General features: G+C 47.9%; 2 protein-coding genes across 2 annotated transcripts in view; one reads left to right on the top strand and one right to left on the bottom strand.

Annotated features, from left to right (window-relative positions):
- CCNY (cyclin Y) overlaps positions 1–10,114 on the bottom strand; it is a 127,930-nt gene extending 117,816 nt beyond the window's left edge. The window contains exon 1 of the mRNA XM_030837024.3: positions 9,873–10,114. Coding sequence (XP_030692884.1) covers positions 9,873–10,026 — 154 coding nt within the window. The 5' untranslated portion in view covers positions 10,027–10,114. The remainder of the gene's footprint in view (positions 1–9,872) is intronic.
- Positions 10,115–11,829: 1,715 nt separating this feature from the next.
- Positions 11,830–18,356, top strand: LOC132595187 (endogenous retrovirus group V member 1 Env polyprotein-like). Its single transcript, XM_060293199.1, is given in 1 exon segment — positions 11,830–18,356. A coding segment is annotated over 1 exon segment (1,059 nt). The 5' UTR covers positions 11,830–14,926; the 3' UTR covers positions 15,986–18,356.
- Positions 18,357–19,150: the final 794 nt, after the last annotated feature.

The following is a 19,150-nucleotide window of genomic DNA, read 5'->3' as shown; positions in this document are numbered from 1 at the left end:
GCAGAACCGAGACAAAGGGGAGATAGCGCTGTCCCCTCGCAGGCTGCAGCCCATGCTCACCCGGCTCCACCCACTCTTGTCTTGTCCTCACACTCCATCCTCAACTCCCTCCATCCTTCCCTCTGTTCCTGTCACAGTGCCTTTTTACCCCAGACACAAGAATAACTTCCATTTTCGAAAAACCCAACTTAGGCTTCAACAAAGGCTCCTTCCAGAACATTCTTGGTTAAATGAGAGATGACGATGAGGTCCAGTCGTCCAGTGTCTCCTGGTTCCACACCAGAAGCCCACAGGGCCTCTCCCCAACAGGCCACCCCCACTGACCCTGAAAACCACAGCCCCGCGCGCCGTCCAACCCCAGTCATTCTCAAGGGCACAAGGCACCCAACGTGGCCCAGGAGCAAAGGCACTGACCACTCGTGGGGCCGTGCCCGCCCGGGGGTCTTGCACAGGGTCGTCCCCACCCACCCCCACCTCCTCGAGGCCGCCGCAGCCCCTCCGCACACGCTCTGTTCAAGTCCTGCACTCCCCAAACCCAGGGGCCACCAACAGCTGCAAAGCCAGCGACTAAGCAGTGTCCCTCCCGCTGCGGAGGAGACACTACATAGTGCACGGGGTCTGCACCCGGGTGCAGGGCTCAGACAGAACCACCAGCCTCCACGGAAGAGAACGGCGTGCACAGCAAGGACCCATGCTCTCCTCCTCCAGTTCAGAGCTGTGCAGTTCATACTTCAAGTCACACTTCTGAAAGGCAGCTTTGTTATGCTTCCTCCAGACTTCCGACAAAATGCAAGACACAGAAAATTAGACATTAGATTTACCTACAGAAAAGAGTCAAATGTATGCTAACATTAACGTAAACGTCCCTCTTCATTGCCTTTAGCTCTCGAAGACAGAAGGCAATCTCCAATTCTGTAGAGACCCTGTTTACCAATGTCTTTCAAGCAAAGGAGTAACAAGAACTACACATTAAAATAACGGCCCATCACTTACACACAGCTTGAGGGGAAAAAAAAGATTATCCGCATAAACTGACAAAAATAATTGCTCACTATAAATGAAGGAACTGCTTGATGAATGTGTGAGTTCGAAATTTTTGAAGCTGAATTTAAACACAGCATCACAACTTCAACTCTCATCCTAGATTTCAGCAGGACACACAGGGAGCCCTAAAACCTGGACTCGTAAGCAACTGTACAAAATCTAGATCCACATCTAAAAACCAGAGATAGTTCAAAGGACAACTGCGATTACACTTAATTCAATAGCTGTCATCAACTAGTATCCTAAGTCAAGGTTCATTCCTGGACAGAATCCTAAATGTGGGGTGAAACCTTTTCTTGAGGTGAAGGACAGACCTCTTAACCTATCCATCCATGCACTAATTCCCCTGATTAATGCTAAATTTGCAGAGTGAGACAAGAGTTTATCAAATATGATCACAATATCTTTAATAGCTTCTCTTTCCCCACCAGGAACAGAATCATCCATCCACAAGAAAACGTGCTTACAAAATGTTTCAAACACTACACACTGTTGCAACACACAGCTATATTACATGTGAACTCCCATGCCGAGTACTTCCTATTTATCCTCCTCAGAGACACAAGGTCTATAATCGGAGGTGTCCAAAATAGAAGTGACTTGCATTTCACCATCCAACTGAGATTTCTGTAAAGCTCACGAAGCAATCTGGCAAGGATGTAATTGCAGTTGCTAACAATTATCTTTAGTGTACTCCAGCTGTACTTCTCTCAGTACCAGGAGCCAGCTGACATGTCTGCGGAGGCTGGTACATCTCTGCTGAGCATGGCACTCACATCTATCACACCCAATGAGCCCCCACTATACAGCCCAAGTAGGGGACAAAGACCACAAAAGAATGACCCAGGAATTAAAATTACATATGTTAGGTAATGTGTCTATCAAATAATGAAATCAGGTTGAATTTTTTTTAATCAAAGTAGGATAACCAGAGGAGACTAGACACTTATCCCAGAGATGTTACCATTGACCAAATATTTTAGAACTCCCTTTCAGTACAATTTTTGAGCCATATGAAAAACAAATAAAAAAACAAAGTTTCTTTACAAAGTCAAAACTGTTGTACAGAATGTCAATATTCTGACAAAGGTGAAGAATAAAGGATTTCAAGGTTTTCCACTCCAGTATTTAAGTGTAACCTCCCCAGCAAGGCAACAGAGAGGCCCAAAATGTAGCAATTTGGAACTGACCGTCCCTGAGATGATCTCTCTTCTCAGAGTCACCAAGAGACTTTCTAGGCAAACTCTTGCTGACTGAGGAGCCTGCCAATTTGTCAGCTATCAGACCAACCACACTCGATTTTAGCTTCAGCACACCCCTTTTTCCAAGCTGGCAGAGAGCAAAAGAAGCCCCAGAAGAAGTAAAGGAAGGGAGCCATACGAAACAGCTATCAGCAGCACAAGCAGCTGAGAAAGGGAACAGAGGGCGAGGTCTCCCTGACCTCTCTGCAGCTGTGGACCCAGCCAGTCAGATTCTTCCATGAAAAAGATTGGCACAAACCGCCCCAAAAAACTCGCTCAGGGCTTCCTGTGCTTATTTTTCAGCCCATCAATTCCTCTTTATTTAAAGCAGTATTTTAATATAATAAAGCACCTGTATGCATGCCTCAAAAACCTTATTCTTTGAAGAATTTTGTTTTTTAAATCCCTGGCCTTACCCTCTCTGTCAGGGCACAGGCTGACGTTCCCAGGAACCCAGTTCCACGGGCAGCCAGCCAACCGGCCGGCTGGCTGGAGGGGCCGGGTATCCCCAGGAGTTGGAGAAGCTGTCTCAAATACTCATCCCACTTTCACTGCATGGCATCATGGTATGACTTTGGAAAGATGCAACCCAGAAGGGCAATAAATGCTAGAAAGAGGATGATTTCTATTCCAAATTCTACTGCCACCAAGCTCCCACTCAAAGGTCACAGAGCTCTGCAAAACCTCATCCCACCCAGCTCTAAAATTCCACTTATCCTTCCGGTACTACCCTGAACGCTTGATATGTTGGTAGGATGAGCCCCTTGGCTTCTGCCTTCTCTGGCTATGGAAAGTTCAAACACAGGTTGCTGTAGCTCTTGCAGCACACTGCATATTTAATCCAAGAAAATCAACATGAGAGCCATGTTCATAATGACATACGTGCATCTAGTACTTTCTGGTTTATTAAGCATTTTAGTCTCATTTTAGGTCCCTTGGGTCATATGTCAAGGCAGTATTTTTTTTTAATAAATTTACTTATTTATTTAGGGCTGCGTTGGGTCTTCGTTGCTGCGCGCGGGCTTTCTCTAGTTGCGATGAGCAGGGGCTGCTCTCTGTTGCAGTGCGTGGGCTTCTCACTGCAGTGGCTTCTCTTGTTTCAGGGCACGGGCTCTAGGCGCAGAGGCTTCAGTAATTGTGGCTCGCGGGCTCTAGAGCTCAGGCCCAGTAGTTGTGGCGCACGGGCCTAGTTGCTCCGCGGCATGTGGGATATTCCCAGACCAGGGCTCGAACCCATGTTCCCTGCACTGGCAGGCAGATTCTTAACCACTGCGCCACCAGGGAAGCCCTCAAGGCAGTATTTTTAAGCACGCTTTTTTAAGCAGAGAGGAAAGTGGCTCACTAGGGCAGAGGCCCCACAGCAAAGGCAGAGTCATGTCCGGGGCACAGACCTCCTGATTACTGGGCTCCTGCTCCTTGCCCTCCATCAACTTCACAGACCCAGAGGCACATTCTGTAAACCCCCTGGGAAGAGCCTTCTCTCATTCTTCAGGAAAGGCAGGATAGGACAACAGTGGTTCTTGGAGCACAGAGAGGAAATGATCTCCTACCCAAGACTCCCAGCAACAAACTCAACATTTCATGATGACGCGAAAGGCTGCAGGGAGAGCGAGCTCTCTCCCTCCTTCCAGCTACCAGCTGAAAATGATACTGAAAGCACGAGAGGCTCTAACATCAAATGTTGGTGCCACAGACTTACCCTGGGTGCCTAGATGTTGAATCGTTAAAGGATCTGTATTTTGAAGTATGACAAGCATGATACTGTGAATTGCTCTCTTGTGAAAAATACCAAACACTGCTTCCTTAAAGGTAAGTCCAACACTATATGCCTGGAGCTAAATCTCTGACCCTGCGTGATTAAAACAGGATTTCAAAGCTGCTCACGTGGCTTGCCTCTCATTATAGTTTTCCTTTTGGTTCTGCCCTTTTCTGGATAGGAATGGATTTAATCTTTTTTTTTAATTTATTTTATTTATTTATTTATTTTTGGCTGCGTTGGATCTTCATTGCTGTGTGCGGGCTTTCTCCAGTTGTGGTGAGTAGGGGCTACTCTTCGTTGCGGTGCATGGGCTTCATTGCGGTGGCTTCTCTTGCTGCAGAGCATGGGCTCTAGGCACGCGGGCTTCAGCAGCTGTGGCTCGCGGGCGCTAGAGCGCACGCTCAGTAGTTCTGGGGCACGGGTTTAGTTGCTCTAAGGCATGTGGGATCTTCCTGGATCAGGGCTTGAACCCTTGTCCCCTGCACTGGCAGGAGGATTCTTAACCACTGCGCCACCAGGGAAGCCCTGGATTTAATCTTTCTGTTGTTAGTTTCATCTAGCCAGAAATGTGAAAGCAATTCATCTCCTTAAGATGATAGAAACAATCAGCTTCGTAGAAAAGGGTGAGAAAATCTACAATTCCAAAAAATTATTTAATCTTCACTCCTCCCTAAAAGGAGCAGAAAAGTAAAAATCCTATTCGCAAAGTACTGTTAGCCAAAAGCACACAGGCAACAACTGAAACTCTGAAAACAAGACAGGCGTGGGCCAGGCACAGATCACTCCCTTCCTAAGTAGCTATCACAGGGTAGTTGAGGTGTGACGCTCTAGCAAGTAAGGATAAATTGGACCCCAACTCTGCTACTAACTAGCTGTGGAAACTTGAGCAAATTTCTTAACATTTAAGGCTCGATTACCTCTCCTGTAAAATGAGGAGAAAGATGTGAAGAGATTCACTACCCTCTTCCAGGATCTGCATGACCTGCGCAAGAGACTGCACCTTCCAAGATTCAGCTTCCTCATCCATAAAGTGAGGGGCAAATGACTCCCTGATTCTAAATTAGGAAGGAAAATAAGTGAGTGGAATGGAGGTCAGGGGGCCACAATCATTGCTCCATGGAGCCACCACCATATGCAGTTAGCCCACACTCGGTCGGAACATCTTCACAAACCTCACAGGCAGCATTGCTAATAAATTTTAGCCTGGAAGCAAAGTCTACAGGCATGGTTTTGCCCGTCAGGCTGGAAAGGTTAAAGTGGGACCGAGACTCGAGAAAAAGAACGCAGAAGGGATCAATTTCCATAGGCTGCAGACAGCGCAGAAACCAAGGGCAGGAGTCCAAGCTCCTGCTCCAAACAGGCACTTAGGTCTGTTACCAGCTCTCTTGTCGCCCCAGCCTTACAGCAGTTGGCTTCCCCAGCTACCCTGCGGTGCCTGGGGGAGCGCCTCAAGCTTCCAGCTTCCCTGGCCGTGGGAGGTTCAGATACCAGTGCCATATATCCCAGAACACATTTCACATTTAATCCAAGAAAGTCACATGAATGGCTATGTTCATAATCACATTTGTTTATCTAGCGTTTTTTGATTTATAATCATCTTAGTCTCACTTTGATCCTTAAGGACGTGAGACCACAGCTAAAGCCATTCATCTGAAGAGACATCTGAAATAAGATTAAACATATCACGCTGTTAAACAGATTTCCACCAGCCATTGGTTTCCTTTCAGTTTGGGTGTGTTTTTTTCTTTTGTCATGCTTTGAAATCTTTCTTCAGTTTCATTTTCAGGATATCACCTTATCTGCTTACCTCTCAGGTTAAAACACAAACCAACCAAAAAGTTTCACATCCACTCTGCTTTCATTATTACAAGTCTTATTCATTCTCTACTTCCTTCTGCTTCCTCTCACTCAATAAATACACACACTGATGCTCTGACTCTGATGTCCTTCAGTGGCTGGCTTCACTCATTCATTCAACAAATATTTAAAGCGGTTCTTCAAGGTATCAGGCACTACTGTAAGCACTAAGGTTACATCAATGAACAAAAAAGTTCTAGCAGAACTTATACGCTAGAGTAGAAATATTATTACAATACGTACATATGTGTATACAATGTACTACAGGTGACATGCAGTTAAGAAATCATAGTGCACAAAATGTATATTAGGATTGCTGATGGGGTGACCAGAGGAATGTTAAAGTGGGGTGATTGGGAAGGCCTCACTGAAAAAGTGAGGCTTGAACTAAGACTGAAGGGGCTGAGGCGGGGCTGGCCAAGAGAACACATGGAGAAGAGCATTCCAGGCAGAGCGACAGAGCAGAGGTCCTGGAGTGACAGCATGTCTGGTGTGTTCAGGGAACAGCACTGAAGGAGGCCAGTGTGGCTAGAAAGAGCTAGTGATTGAGGAAGGCAGGCAGATCACAAAGGGCCTTGGAGTCCACTGGAAGGACTCCACTGTCAAGTTCACTGTAAGGCTTTTACTCCATGTGACATAAGGAGTCGCTGCAGTTTTTTGAGCAGAGGAGTGATGTGTTAAAGTTCTGAAAAGGATCTCAGCACAGCTGCAGTGTTGAGAACAGACCGTGGTGGGTAAGGAGAGAAGCAGGGAGACCAGTCAGGCTGCTTAGATTGCAACAGCAGGAGAGGTTTTAAGAAGGAGTCAGACTCTGGATATATTTTGAAGATAGAGAGTCATGCCTTCCTAGCAGACTGGATATGAGATGAGGGAGCTATTGGATTGTCAAGGATGACAGCTGATCCTTGGATGAAGTGGCTCCCAATCATTTTGAGGTTTGAGTTTGTCAACCCAAACTGACACTCTAGTACAGATGTTAACAATTATCCTGATTTATTTAGTCTCACCGAATTTTAAATTCTCTTCAGTCCATTCCTCTTCTTCTCCTCCCACAAAAATAATCTAATCTGGTAAATCCAGCATGTTACAGATGGAGGAAGTCCTTCCCAGAGAAACCATGGATACGACACAGTGACACAGAGCCTACCCCAGAAGGCAACCCCACACTAGTTAATATTTAGTTAATATTTGATGGCTAGTCAAGCAACAATGGAAAGTTTCCACTAGTCATTTATTGGCTCCATAACTTTGGGCAAGTCATTTCTCCTCTCTGCCTCATTTCTTGGTCTTAAAGTAAGGATAATATTACCCCCAGGGTTACTGCGATGACTGAATGAATGAGCTGATGTCAAGCATTAAAGCAGCATCCATCACAGAGTAAGCAATATGTAAGGGTTGTACTTATTACCATCACTGTTGCTAAGTGTTTTTGTTTTTTCTCAATCTCACAGTAATTTTACCAGGAGTAATACCTGGGTAACTGATGAGTCTAATATAAATTTCTAAAACAGGAATAACCTAACACTAAGGTACACTAAATACAAAGGCAGGCAAGTTGCCTGTGGGCATCATGGAAGCCTAACACAGTCACTGAAATTCTACAAACATTACCTGCTGTGTTTGGGCAGGGAAAACATGAACCTCATATCTTTGTGCTCTAAAGAAACTAACCTAACCCAGCTCCATGAACTTCTCTGAACCTTCCAAGACTAGCTGTCTGGAAGATCTTTCAGGGTATAAGAAATATGGTACTTAGGCACTTCAGCTTTTGTTACCTACTAAAATCAAGAACTCCTGAGATGCAGTTTTTACATGTTTACTAATCACCTAATAATCAGAAGTTAAAATACAGATATATATGTATATCTATACACTACAACTTAAGCAAACCTATTCTCTTCTCCCAGCCTCGGACAGAATGAATTTCCACGGAAAATGCCCCTGAACAACAATGACACTTCCAAGGCTCACCCAGCCAGCGATTTTCAACCCAGCTGCATCTTAGAATCACCTGGAGCGCTTTACACATACTAATGCCAAAGCCCAGTCCTAGATTTCTGCTCTAATTGAAACTGTTGAGAATGGCCAAATAGGTAAATACTACAAGTATTATTGACTGAATGTGGCAGACAGAGAGAACATTGTTGAAATAGTGAATTAGTATTTCTGGGTTTAAACTAGCCTCATACCAACTGGGTTCTGGGGTGAGAAGCCACTACAGCCCAGATTAGAAATCGTCTACAGCCCAGATTAGAAATCCTCTTAACCTGCTCTATAGTCTCTCAAACCTCCCCAAACCTCCAAAACAAGAGCTGCTGCTCTTCCAAATGTTTTCTCAAAAGCGAATGATGACCAAAACTTAGATTTCTTCCAAATGAAAGAACACAACACTACTCTATTTTTTTCTGGCAAAATCCTTCTAAGCCTTACTGCCGAATAGCTGATTACAATTACTTTTATTTTCCTGTTTCCTTACTATAGGCAATAATAACACGCAGCCTGGGTCTAAGAAATGAGAGTCTTCCTTTTGTTTGTATTATTTTAATCCATTATTTAAAACACAATGCCTCTACCTGATATTAGGGCACAACATAAGGGAGAAATTATCTTCAATGCTCCAACATTATATAGGACTAAGTGATGATTTCCTACAACAAAATCATTCATTCATTCCTTTAAAACACAATATTTAGTGTTTATTACATGCTGGCCACTTCTTTCAGGTGCTTGAGACCATAGGAATGATCATGACAGACCGAACTTAATATCCTGCTAGATGCTTTTAAACGCATAAATTTAAAAATAAAGTACGGTTATAGTTCAAAGGCAACTAAAGAGTAGGTCAACATAATGGAAGTCTGAAATAACACCACTAGAAATGTCATACTGAGCCCTAATTTACTAAGTGCCTACTATAAACCAGACATTGTTTTAGTCTCTTTTACATATGGTACTCATTTAATAAAGTTGTTGTCCTAAAAAGAAGAATTTACTATTTAGAAGAAATTAAATGAGGCCAAACAATAAGAAAATTCTTCCCTTTGGTAGAGTTTAAATTTGGCTTTGCACACTACATGGAATGTGCCATCCTAAAAGCGACAAGAATAAATTACGATAGGCTTGTGCCAATTCATTCACACAAGAAATTTTTTCAGATTAGTTCAACCACATCAACTGTGAAAAGATTCAATGGTTAAAAAAAAAGTCAAGTTGTCATAAAAATATATTTCCAATTTTTAAGGTGAAAACTTATAAACTGTATGATGCATAAACTACCCATCTGTAGATATTAAACCACGTCGCTTATTGATAAGATGGTACTAATAAAGGTACTGTAAGACCAATAAAATAAACAACCATTACTAGGCGCAGCGATCAATCCTTTAACTTCCTTTACAAACACTAATCCAAATCAAAAGTCATTCAAATCAATCAGAAATTCACGGGACTGTAATTCAGCCCCAAGCAAAAACGAGGGGACTTATTCCAAAGCTCTCTGCAAATCACTGTGATAATACCGTAAAGAAAAAATTTTAAAAAATTCTGGTGAAGCTATCTGACTGCAGTCTCTTAAACCGCCCCCCCCCCAAAAAAGCTTTTTGTTGGTGGTGTTTTGGGGAGGTTAGTTTTTCATGGAAATGGGCTGAAGGCCAGCAAGTGGGATCAACTGGCGAGTTTCCGGGCAGCTGACCCAGGCACCCAGTCCTCGGCCTGCCCAGGGTCCCCATACCCTTCGCCTTTCGGAGGACGGACGACCTCACCCTTCTGCGCGCAACTAGACAGGCGGCTCCGCCGGACAGACGGCCGGAGCCCGGCCTGGACCCCGCCCAGGCCCGCTCTCGGGGGCGAAGACCCTGGCCCGCTCGCGGGGAAGAACCGAGAGCAACGGCCGCCGGGCGGGATGCGGGGCGCGCGCTCAGGCGGCGCGGGGCGTCGGAGGAATCGGAGGGACCCCCGCCCGCCCGCCTCACCGTCGATGTTCTCCCGGTCGCTGATGTGCTGCAGGTTGCAGCCCGTGTCCTCGCGGCTCAAGTCGGCGTCGGGCCGGCAGGACTCCAGCCGCGAGTGGGCATTCCTGCGGAGCTTGGGGCTGGACGACACGCAGCACGAGGCGGTGTTCCCCATGGCGGGCGCCCCGGCCCCGGCGCGGCCCCGGGTCAGCAGCGGCGGCGGCGGCGCGGCCTCGCCATGGGCGGCCCGGCTCCCCTCGCCCGGCCCGGCGGCCTGTCCGCGGCGGAGGAGCGCCCGCGCCCGCGCGACTGCGGCCGCCCGGCCCGGCTCACCCCGCCGCCGCCATGGCGGGCGCCGCGCAGCCGCCTCCGCTTCCCGGTCGGCCCGGCTCCGCGCCGGCGGCCGCAAGCGGTTCCGGTTCAGGGGGCGCGGCCGCTCCGGACGCGGGGACGCGGGGCGAACGCGAGCGGCGGGAACGCGGACAGCCGTGGACGGCGGGAACGCTGGCAGCGGGGAGGAGCAGCGCCGGGCCTGGGCGTGGGCGGCCGCGGGGACTCTGGGCCCGGCTCTCCCGGCCCCGCCCTCCGCGCCGTTTCTCGCCCCGCCCCCCGCGCCCTCAGCGCCCCGTCCCCCGGCACCGCCCCGCCCTCTGCCCTGGAAGCGGATGCGCTACCGAGGAGGGGGCCCTCCCGCGGGCCCGGGAAGCGCGGCGGCGTCGCGAGGGACCGGTGCGGGGAAGAGAGGTTCGTGCGGCGCCTGGGCCTCGGGGTAGGGGCCGCGGGGCGGCTCAGGGCTGAGCGGGGGCGGTGGGGTGGAGCGGAGTGAGGGGCTTTTTTTCTCTTTTATGCGCTGAGAGGCAGCTGGGCAGGGTGGGGGCGCTCTCCTGTCCTGAGCCGCCTGTGGTCTGCCCGGAATGCACCTTGGGCCCGGGCGGCGCCGCGCTCCCCGCAGGTTACCGTCAGATCCGTTCAGTAGTGCCTGCTCTCCTGTTCCCCCGATCTCGTGGGCCTTGCGTGTGGGGACTCTGGAGGGTGGTCCCCGCCCCTCCACCCCCAGTGCATCGCTGCACCTTCGCCTGTCGGGGGGACAAAGTAAGGCGGCAGAAACAACCCTCCCACCTTTTCCAGGTGGGCAGGGCAGGCGTGCTGAGGGGAGACGCGGGGACAGAATGCTTTGAACAGGAGAAACCTGGCGCAACCCATTTTCCATATGAGGAAACTGAGGTACAGAGACACGAAGTGTTAGTGACGGACGCAGGTACTAACTGGGAAGAAAAGTAAGGGAACTAATACCCAGCATCAGCAATGTGTGTACATCTTGCCAAAGGCAGTGTAAGCATGATTTTGTCTAATTCTGGACGACTTTAACCTTTTTTTAACTTGTGCTCCCCCCGGTCTCTCAGTAATGTTTATTACATTTATTAGTCCGTATTTTTAAAAGTTCCATGCTCTGAACTGTATTATTGCCATTTGTTGGGTTAAGTGGTGGGTGTCCTTGTCCTGAGTTGGCCTGCTGGTCCCCTCTGCAACCATGACTGTACTGTAATGGGGATTGATGGGCGGCCAAAGGTAAGACAGTTTACATCCCACCCCCTTACCTGTGAGGTCGATTCTGGTATCATCACTCTTTCCTTTTTGTATGTGCCGGAATGGCCTCCCCCTCCTCAGAAGAGATTTGCTGAATAAACTGGGAGCTAGTACTCTTAGAACAGGGTGCGGTCCCAGAAGGAACAGAGATTGCATCTGTTAGTAGCCCCAGATGACCCGCCTTTTGGTCATAAAAATAGTCCCCAAGAAATTAGGCAACAGGTAGATCGTGTGGTTTGGGACATATTGGTACCAGGAAAGGCAAAGCATGTTCCCCCAATAGAAATAGAGGAAAAGCCTGGGGGAAAATACCCTTCGCAGAGGTACTATCCTTTAAAGCCTGAGGTCTTGAGGCAGGGGAAGGGGTGGGGATGGGGGCCAACTGCTGCTCACCAAATTCCTAAAACCTGGGCTCATTTGGCCCTGCTAGTCCACTTCTCTAATTCTCCCCATCCAAAAGCCTCCCGGGGATACGGTGATACTGGTTGGTGCAAGACTTACAAGCAGTGCATGAGGCAGTCATCCATCCCATTCACCCAATGGTGCCAAACCTGTACACCGTACTCAAATGCCAGGGGGTGCTCAATACTTCTCTGTGTTAGACCTCAAGGATGTATTTTTCTGTATCCCCCTACATCCAGACTCCCAGTACCTTTTTGCCTTTGAATGGAAGGAACTTGACACCCGGGAAGCTATTCACTACACTTGGACAGTGCTTCCACAGGGCCTTCGGGACAGCTGCTGTCTTTTTGGAAATGCGATAGGAAAAGAACTGAGGGAACTGAGCCTGAAAAATGGAACTCTGTTACAGTATGTTGATGACCTATTAATAAGGTCCTAAGGTCCTTTACCTAAAAAAGGTGAAGCAAGGTTCAGATCAGAATACTGTTAAGGTCCTAAATTTCCTGGCAGAAAGGGGATATAAAGTCTCCCCAACAAAGACTCAGATTTCACAGCAAGAGGTTCAATATTTAGGGTTTGTTTTGACCCCCATCGCATGAGCCCTGGCCATAAATCAGAAAACAGCCATTAATGCATTACCATTGCCAACCACAAAGAGACAGCTCGGAGGCTTTCTCAGAATGGCTGGGTTCTGCCGTATCTGAATTCCAGATTATGGCCTTATAATCAAAGCCCTACAGGAAGCTCTAAAGGGAGAAGAAAGGGAACCCCTCTAATGGAGTAGGGACCACCAGTGGGACTTTGAGACCCTAAAGATTGAGTTGAGTAGGGCACCAGCACTAGGGCTTCCAAATTTAGACAAACCCTTCACCCTATCGATGAGAGGTCAGGGATAGCACTAGGAGTCCTGACCCAAAAGCTGGGAGCAGATCAAAGGCCAGTGGTTTACTTTTCAAAACAACTGGACTCAGCCCCGAGATGCCCCAGCTGCCTACAGGTGGTGGCAGCCACGGCCCTACTGGTCAGTAAGCCTTCTGAGCTCACCGTGGGACAACACCTAGATGCATCAACTCTTCATCAGGTGCAATCTGTGTTAGAAGCCAAAGGACACCATTGGTTAACCAGGGGAAAGTTAGCAAAATATCAGGCTCTCCTGATGGATACCCCTGATACTACTTTAAAGGTGTGCCAAGCCTTAAACCCAGCAACTCCTCTCACAGCTGTCGAAAATGGAGATTTATTGCATCAGTGTACAGAGACAATAGAACAAACTTATTCCAGCAGATCCAGTCTCCTAGATGAACCCCTTGACAACCCTGAGGCTGAACGGTTCACTGATGGGAGTAGTTTTATAGAGATGGGAACCCGAATGGCAGGATGCTATAGTTAGCTTAAATGAAATCATAGAAGCCAAGGCCCCACCACCCCAGACTTCAGCCCAGAAAAATATTTTTACTGATTCTAAATATGGATTCCATGTACTACACGCTCATGCTGCCATTTGGAGAGAGAGAGAGGAATGTTAACTGCTAGAAATTCTTCCATAAAACCTAAAGATTTAATCTTGGCTCTTTCAGAAGCAGTGCAGCTCCCGACCCAGGTGGCAGTAATTCACTGTAAGGGCCATCAGAAGGACGGGTCCTTTATAAGCCAAGGAAATAACAAAGCTGATCAGGCCACAAAACAGGCAGTTCCGTTGCAAGAGCCTGACCAAATCATGGCCCTAATGATTGGCCCCCCTGAACTCCCTGGCCTGCCCCAGTATTCCCCACAGGAACAAGAGAATGCTGAAAAATGGGGCTATAAGAAAGAAAGCACAGGCTGGTATATAAAGGATGACAAGTTTCTTATCCCTGGGGCCCAAGAAAGGAGGCTCATTAAGGGTTTACATGGTGCCATGTACTGTGGGGGGAATACACTGTGGGACTTGATACAAAGGACCTTTTCAGGAAAGGGGCTCAAAGGAACAATAAAATGAGTGACCCTTGCCTGTGATTTGTGTGCCCATAATAATCCGCAGGCCCATCCAATCCCTCCTTCATTACTCAAGCCACTTCAACCCCGTGGGACATACCTGGGGGAAGACTGACAATTAAACTTCACCCAAATGCCCCCACATTCAGGATATAAATATATTCCTGTGCCTGTCAGTACTTTTATAGGATGGGTGGAAGCCTTCCCCACTCAATCTGAAAAGACCACTGAAGTCTGTAAGTCCCTCTTAAATAAGAAACGATTCCTCGGTTTGGGCTTCTAAAATCCCTCCAGAGCAATAATCGGCCCTCCCTCATAGCGAACGTCACCCAAGGCCTATCGACCGCCTTGGAATTAGCTACAATCTGCACACCTTTTGGCACCTCCAATCTTCAGGAAAAGTAGACAAAATGAACCATACTTTAAAGAAAACCTTAACAAAACTTTGCCAAGAGATTCATGAGCCTTGGACCAACCTGCTTCTTATTGCACTCCTCAGGGTTCACATAGCCCCCAGGAGTCTCCTGAAGCTTAGACCATTTGAAGTGACCTATGAGATGCCCTTCCTTACCACTGGTATGAGGAAGTGAGCCAGAGGCTACAGTGTGTTATTAACCTGGGACAGGTGCAAAAGGCAATCTTGGACTAAGCCAAGAAGGCACTGCCAGGTCCCACTAGGGATAAAACAGAAGGGGCAGCCCCTCCACAACTTAACTTCAGGGTCCAGGTTCTTCTTAAAACTTGGAAGGAGGGATCCCCTGGAGATCAACTGTTACCAAAATGAAAGGGCCCCTGTAGAGTAATTTTAGCCACCCCCACTGCCATTAAACTACAAGGAATACCTAGTTAGGTACATTTATCTAGATTAAAACTCTTGCCTCCCAAAACCCCACAGGCCACAACAGAAGAATACACCTGTGAGCCAGTAGAAGGCCTGAGATACTTACTCAAAAACCGAACACCACTAACAGATGAGTAAAGGGGGATGTGGTAGGCTGGACTTCTATTTGCTTACTTTGTTATAGTTTTGCTCACATCTTACTGGTTTGCTCAACCACCCCCACTGAAAAAGCAACTCTTTTGTCCCTCCTGGGTCTAGAAGACCAGAACCAATGACGGAGTGGAAAACATGGGCACTTCTCTTGGCCCTTCTCCTAAAGAGGGGCTGGGGAGAAAATAATAAGGGAAGGGGAACCTGGAGAGAAAACTCAGTCGTCAACTATTCCAGCATTTTGGCCTCAGGAAAAAATCTCTTTAATTGTTGGATCTGTCATCCTCTCACACAAGAGGGGGTTTCTCGGTTCCGGATTGTTTCTGTAGATGAGGACATTAATCTCATCCTGACTTCTGAACCCATTAGGAGCACGCCGCTTCTAATAGTGGAACTCGAAGATCATGATGATATCGGGTGTGTAGAGCTTACAGACCCTTGGAACCAAACCGGTCTCTGGATCAAGCGGCCCCTTCTCTGCACAGGGCAAGGAAAACCCTGTTGCCCCTGCCAGACAGATACCTGCCTTACTGATACGGGACGCTCGCTCTCTATTTATCCTATGTCATTTTCCACTTCAAGCTCCTCATGCACTCCTAACCAGACTCATTGGTGTGTAGACCCATCTCTGCTCTCCCCAGGGACCCAACCCAACACCTCTTGTATGCACTGGAAGGGAACAGCAGCCCCTTCCTGGAGGCTCACCTGTCAGACCCCATCTGCCTTCAGTGACGAGGAGGGAATAGAGGAAAACTCAGAACTAGATGGAGGACCACTAGACGGAGGGCCCCTGTCCCCCAGATGCAATAATGCACCTAGCTGGGGTTCCCTTTTACGTCGATAGTTTAATTCCACTTCACCCCGCCAAGCTTGCACCCCCACTGGACATCTGTTCCTCTGTGGTCCACCCCAAAATAAACTACCCTTCGAAGGGAACCCAAATTCCTCCTTCTCCTGGCCTCTCCGAGCAATGGCCTATCCATGCTTAGACAATGTTCACTTCCGGGGAGAATGCACTTTGGGACGACTGGGCCCTAAAGGACAAGGTGCCACCATATGTAATAATGCCACCTCTCAAAACAGACATAGCTGGGTACTCAGACTAATCCTGGCAGGAATTGGGGTGGCCATAGGAGTGGCCGCCCCTGGGGCGTTTTTCCCTATCACAAAACAACCTTAAGAAACCCACACAGGCCATGGAGAACCTGGCCTCAAAAACTGGTGATGGGAATTCCCTAGTGGTTAGGACTCAGTGATTTCATTGCCGAGGGCACGGGTTCAATCCCTGGTCACGGAACTAACGTCCCGAAAACCTCACTCGGCGCAGCCCAAAAAAAAAAAAAATGGTGATACCTTTAAGGGGCCTCCAGGAGTCCCTAGATTCCTTAGACAATGTTGTGTTTGACAGTAGGTTAACCCTGGATTATCTTCTGGCTGAACAAGAGGGTGTCTATGCAGTAATTAACAAAACTTGCAGTACATACATCAACAACTTGGGGGAAGTTGAACTAAATATTCAGGAAATTTATGAACAAGCTAAGTGGTTACTTGGGTTCAGCTACCCCACTGCCCAAACTATATGGGACTCAATTAAAGGTTACATCCCTAGCATTACTTGGTTCCTGCGTCTCCTGGGCCCTCTCATGGCAGTAGTTCTTTTGTTGTTGTTCAGACCCTGCCTGTTTAATCTTTTAGTTAGATTTGTGTCTTCCAGGCTTCAGCAGTTCCAAGTGAGGTTCATGGTGGCCCAGGGATTTCAACCCGTTCCATTAGAAGGTGACCCATGTCCCTTTAGGTCCTTGGAACAGTCATCAAGGGACTTCTACACCTCTAGGGTAGGCTAGGGTCTGTGGCCCCTGTTCAGCAGGAAGTGGCTCCAGAAGAAGAGATGTTTGGCCCCTTGACCCTTAAGAATAATGGGTGTAGGGCTTCCCTGGTGGCATAGTGGTTAAGAATCCGCCTGCCAACGCAGAGGACACAGGTTTGAGCCCTGGTCTGGGAAGGTCTCACATGCCATGGAGCAACTAAGCCCATGCACCACGACTACTGAGCCTGCGCTCTAGAGCCCGCAAGCCACAACTACTGAGCCCATGTGTCACAACTACTGAAGCCTATGTGCCTAGAGCCTGTGCTCCACAACAAGACAAGCCACTGCAATGAGAAGCCCGCACACCACAACAGAGAGTAGCCCCCACTCACTGCAACTAGAGAAAGCCTGTGTGCAGCAACGAAGACCCAACGCAGCCAAAAATAAATAAATAAAATAAGTAAATTTTTTTAAAAAAAGAATAATGGGTGTAGAATCCCTCAAGAGAGAATGAGATTGGCTGGGACCTAGAGTCATCTACCAGGACACTTGCACCTGGACAGCGCCTCCTTGAACAACAGGAAGCTGGCAACCATAAACGGACCAAGGGGTAAAGCTTCCTTAAGCAAAGGGATGCTGAAGGCCGTGAATCAACCACAAGTGATTAAAAACAACCTCATGCCTGTGCAGCAGGGACAATGTTGACCGCTACACAACCTTCCTGGTGGCGGTAATGAGCAAGTCTGGCATTTTGAGGTGCCAGCACAGAAAGTGGGAAACTGCACATGATCTCTGTATATGGCACTGCCGAGAAGGATGGACAAACTGCCTAAGCCATGCCCCCTGTCTGGCCTGCAGATCCACCCCCACTGTCACCCCATCAGAGGACCCAGGGAGCTCTTTGTGAAGGAGTGGGCAAGGACACCTGGTGCTTGCTTTCACTTCCTTATGCTGTAGCACAAGCCCCCATAAAGCCATGTCTGAAATTCTCATCTGGCCCCTTGTCAATTTCTATTGATTAAAGAGTCCACGGGTGCTGGTTGGTAACACTTGGAATATAAATGATAGCAAAATGCTGATGCTGAGGAGATGAGGAAGGAAAGTTCTAAAGAACTGCAGCCCCAAAGAGGTGGGTAGGTAGCAAGAATATGAAATGATTCTCTTTATTAAGGCAGTTCTGACCCTCTTGCTTCCCAGGAAAGCTTGTGACATAATTGTAAGTCAGTGAATATTCAGATTTTCAGGGCTACAGTGCATGGGTAAGATGGCTGAAAATTGGGAGGGGGTTACCGTATTGTCTGTTCTGATTGCTGTTTTGTGATTTGAGTGTCGTATGAAAGGAAGCATCCAGTCATTACCATACGTGTGCAGCAGATCCATGCAGGCACATTAAATTTTTATTTAATCATAACAATTATATTAATGATACAGTTTGAAGGGCTTACAAGGATACACAGAATGGCACTTAGGAGACAGCATGACTGTCTGCAAGCTTCTCATGCTGACAGGTCATTGGCAGAACTAGATGGCAGAGTTAACCGAGAAAAGCATCTGGAGGAGGGGGCAGGGTAGCCACAGACTGTTGCCAAAGGATGGATAGCTACTGGTCTGCAGGGACTTTTGTGCACTCCCCCCACCTTTGATGTTCCCACCTTATTCCCCTTAGGAATGCACCTGTTGGGCTTATTCAGGAATATGACTTCTGGTCAGCACGCCTGGAGAAGAAAGATAAGTACGAAAGCCTTGCCAGTAATTTACCAGGGTGTCAACCCCACCCCACCCCTGCCAAAACACACACACACACACACACACACACACACACACGTCAAAATCCTCCAGGCAGAGATGCCTCCTGCTTGACACACAGTGACACTTTAGGAAAGGCTGCAGAAGCAGTGGGATGCCAAGATGGTAATGAAAGGTGTCATTTCTTGAACACCTTCCAAATACTAATTTTTTTTCACAAGCAAGCCCACCCTATTATTCCCCATTTTACAAATAAAGACACTTGAATTCTGATAATTAAACCTGTGGAAGGTCAGACTACTGAGAAATGGCCTAAGTGGGGATCTAGTCCATGAGGTCCCCTCTTAGCTGCATCCACCCCACTCCCCTGCTGCCCCCCCTCCAGGAATCACTGAACCGGAGGAGAGCAGGGAAGCAGACTGGAATAATGAGGGAAGGAATCTGCAGACGTTTTGAGTAGAAAAGAGACTCACTCTAGTGAGTCTAGCTTGTCTTCTTTCTTTTTGAAGGAGTTTGGGAGTGACTGCTTAGGACTAGTTCTAGACTTGAAGAGAGGGGAGCCTTGTTATTTCTGTGGGTCCAGCCCTCCCGACCAACGGCAACAAGGTTGAAGAGAAGCATTATTCAGAAAAAACTTGTGCCTTTAGCCACAGTATCTACCATGATGTATCACTTGGGATTCTGAATGCAGGGACACTTCCTCCGTATGGATCGAGCCGAGGTTTGGGGCTGGAAGGGGAGAGGGAAGGTGAGCACTGCGGCCTGAGACCCCATCCTCGAACACTCAGCCTT

This window comes from Globicephala melas, chromosome 2, assembly GCF_963455315.2.
Source record: "Globicephala melas chromosome 2, mGloMel1.2, whole genome shotgun sequence".
NCBI classification, from domain to species: Eukaryota; Metazoa; Chordata; class Mammalia; order Artiodactyla; family Delphinidae; genus Globicephala; species Globicephala melas.
The sequence above is the reverse complement of the archived record's forward strand: the minus strand, read 5'-3'. Positions and strand labels throughout refer to the sequence as shown.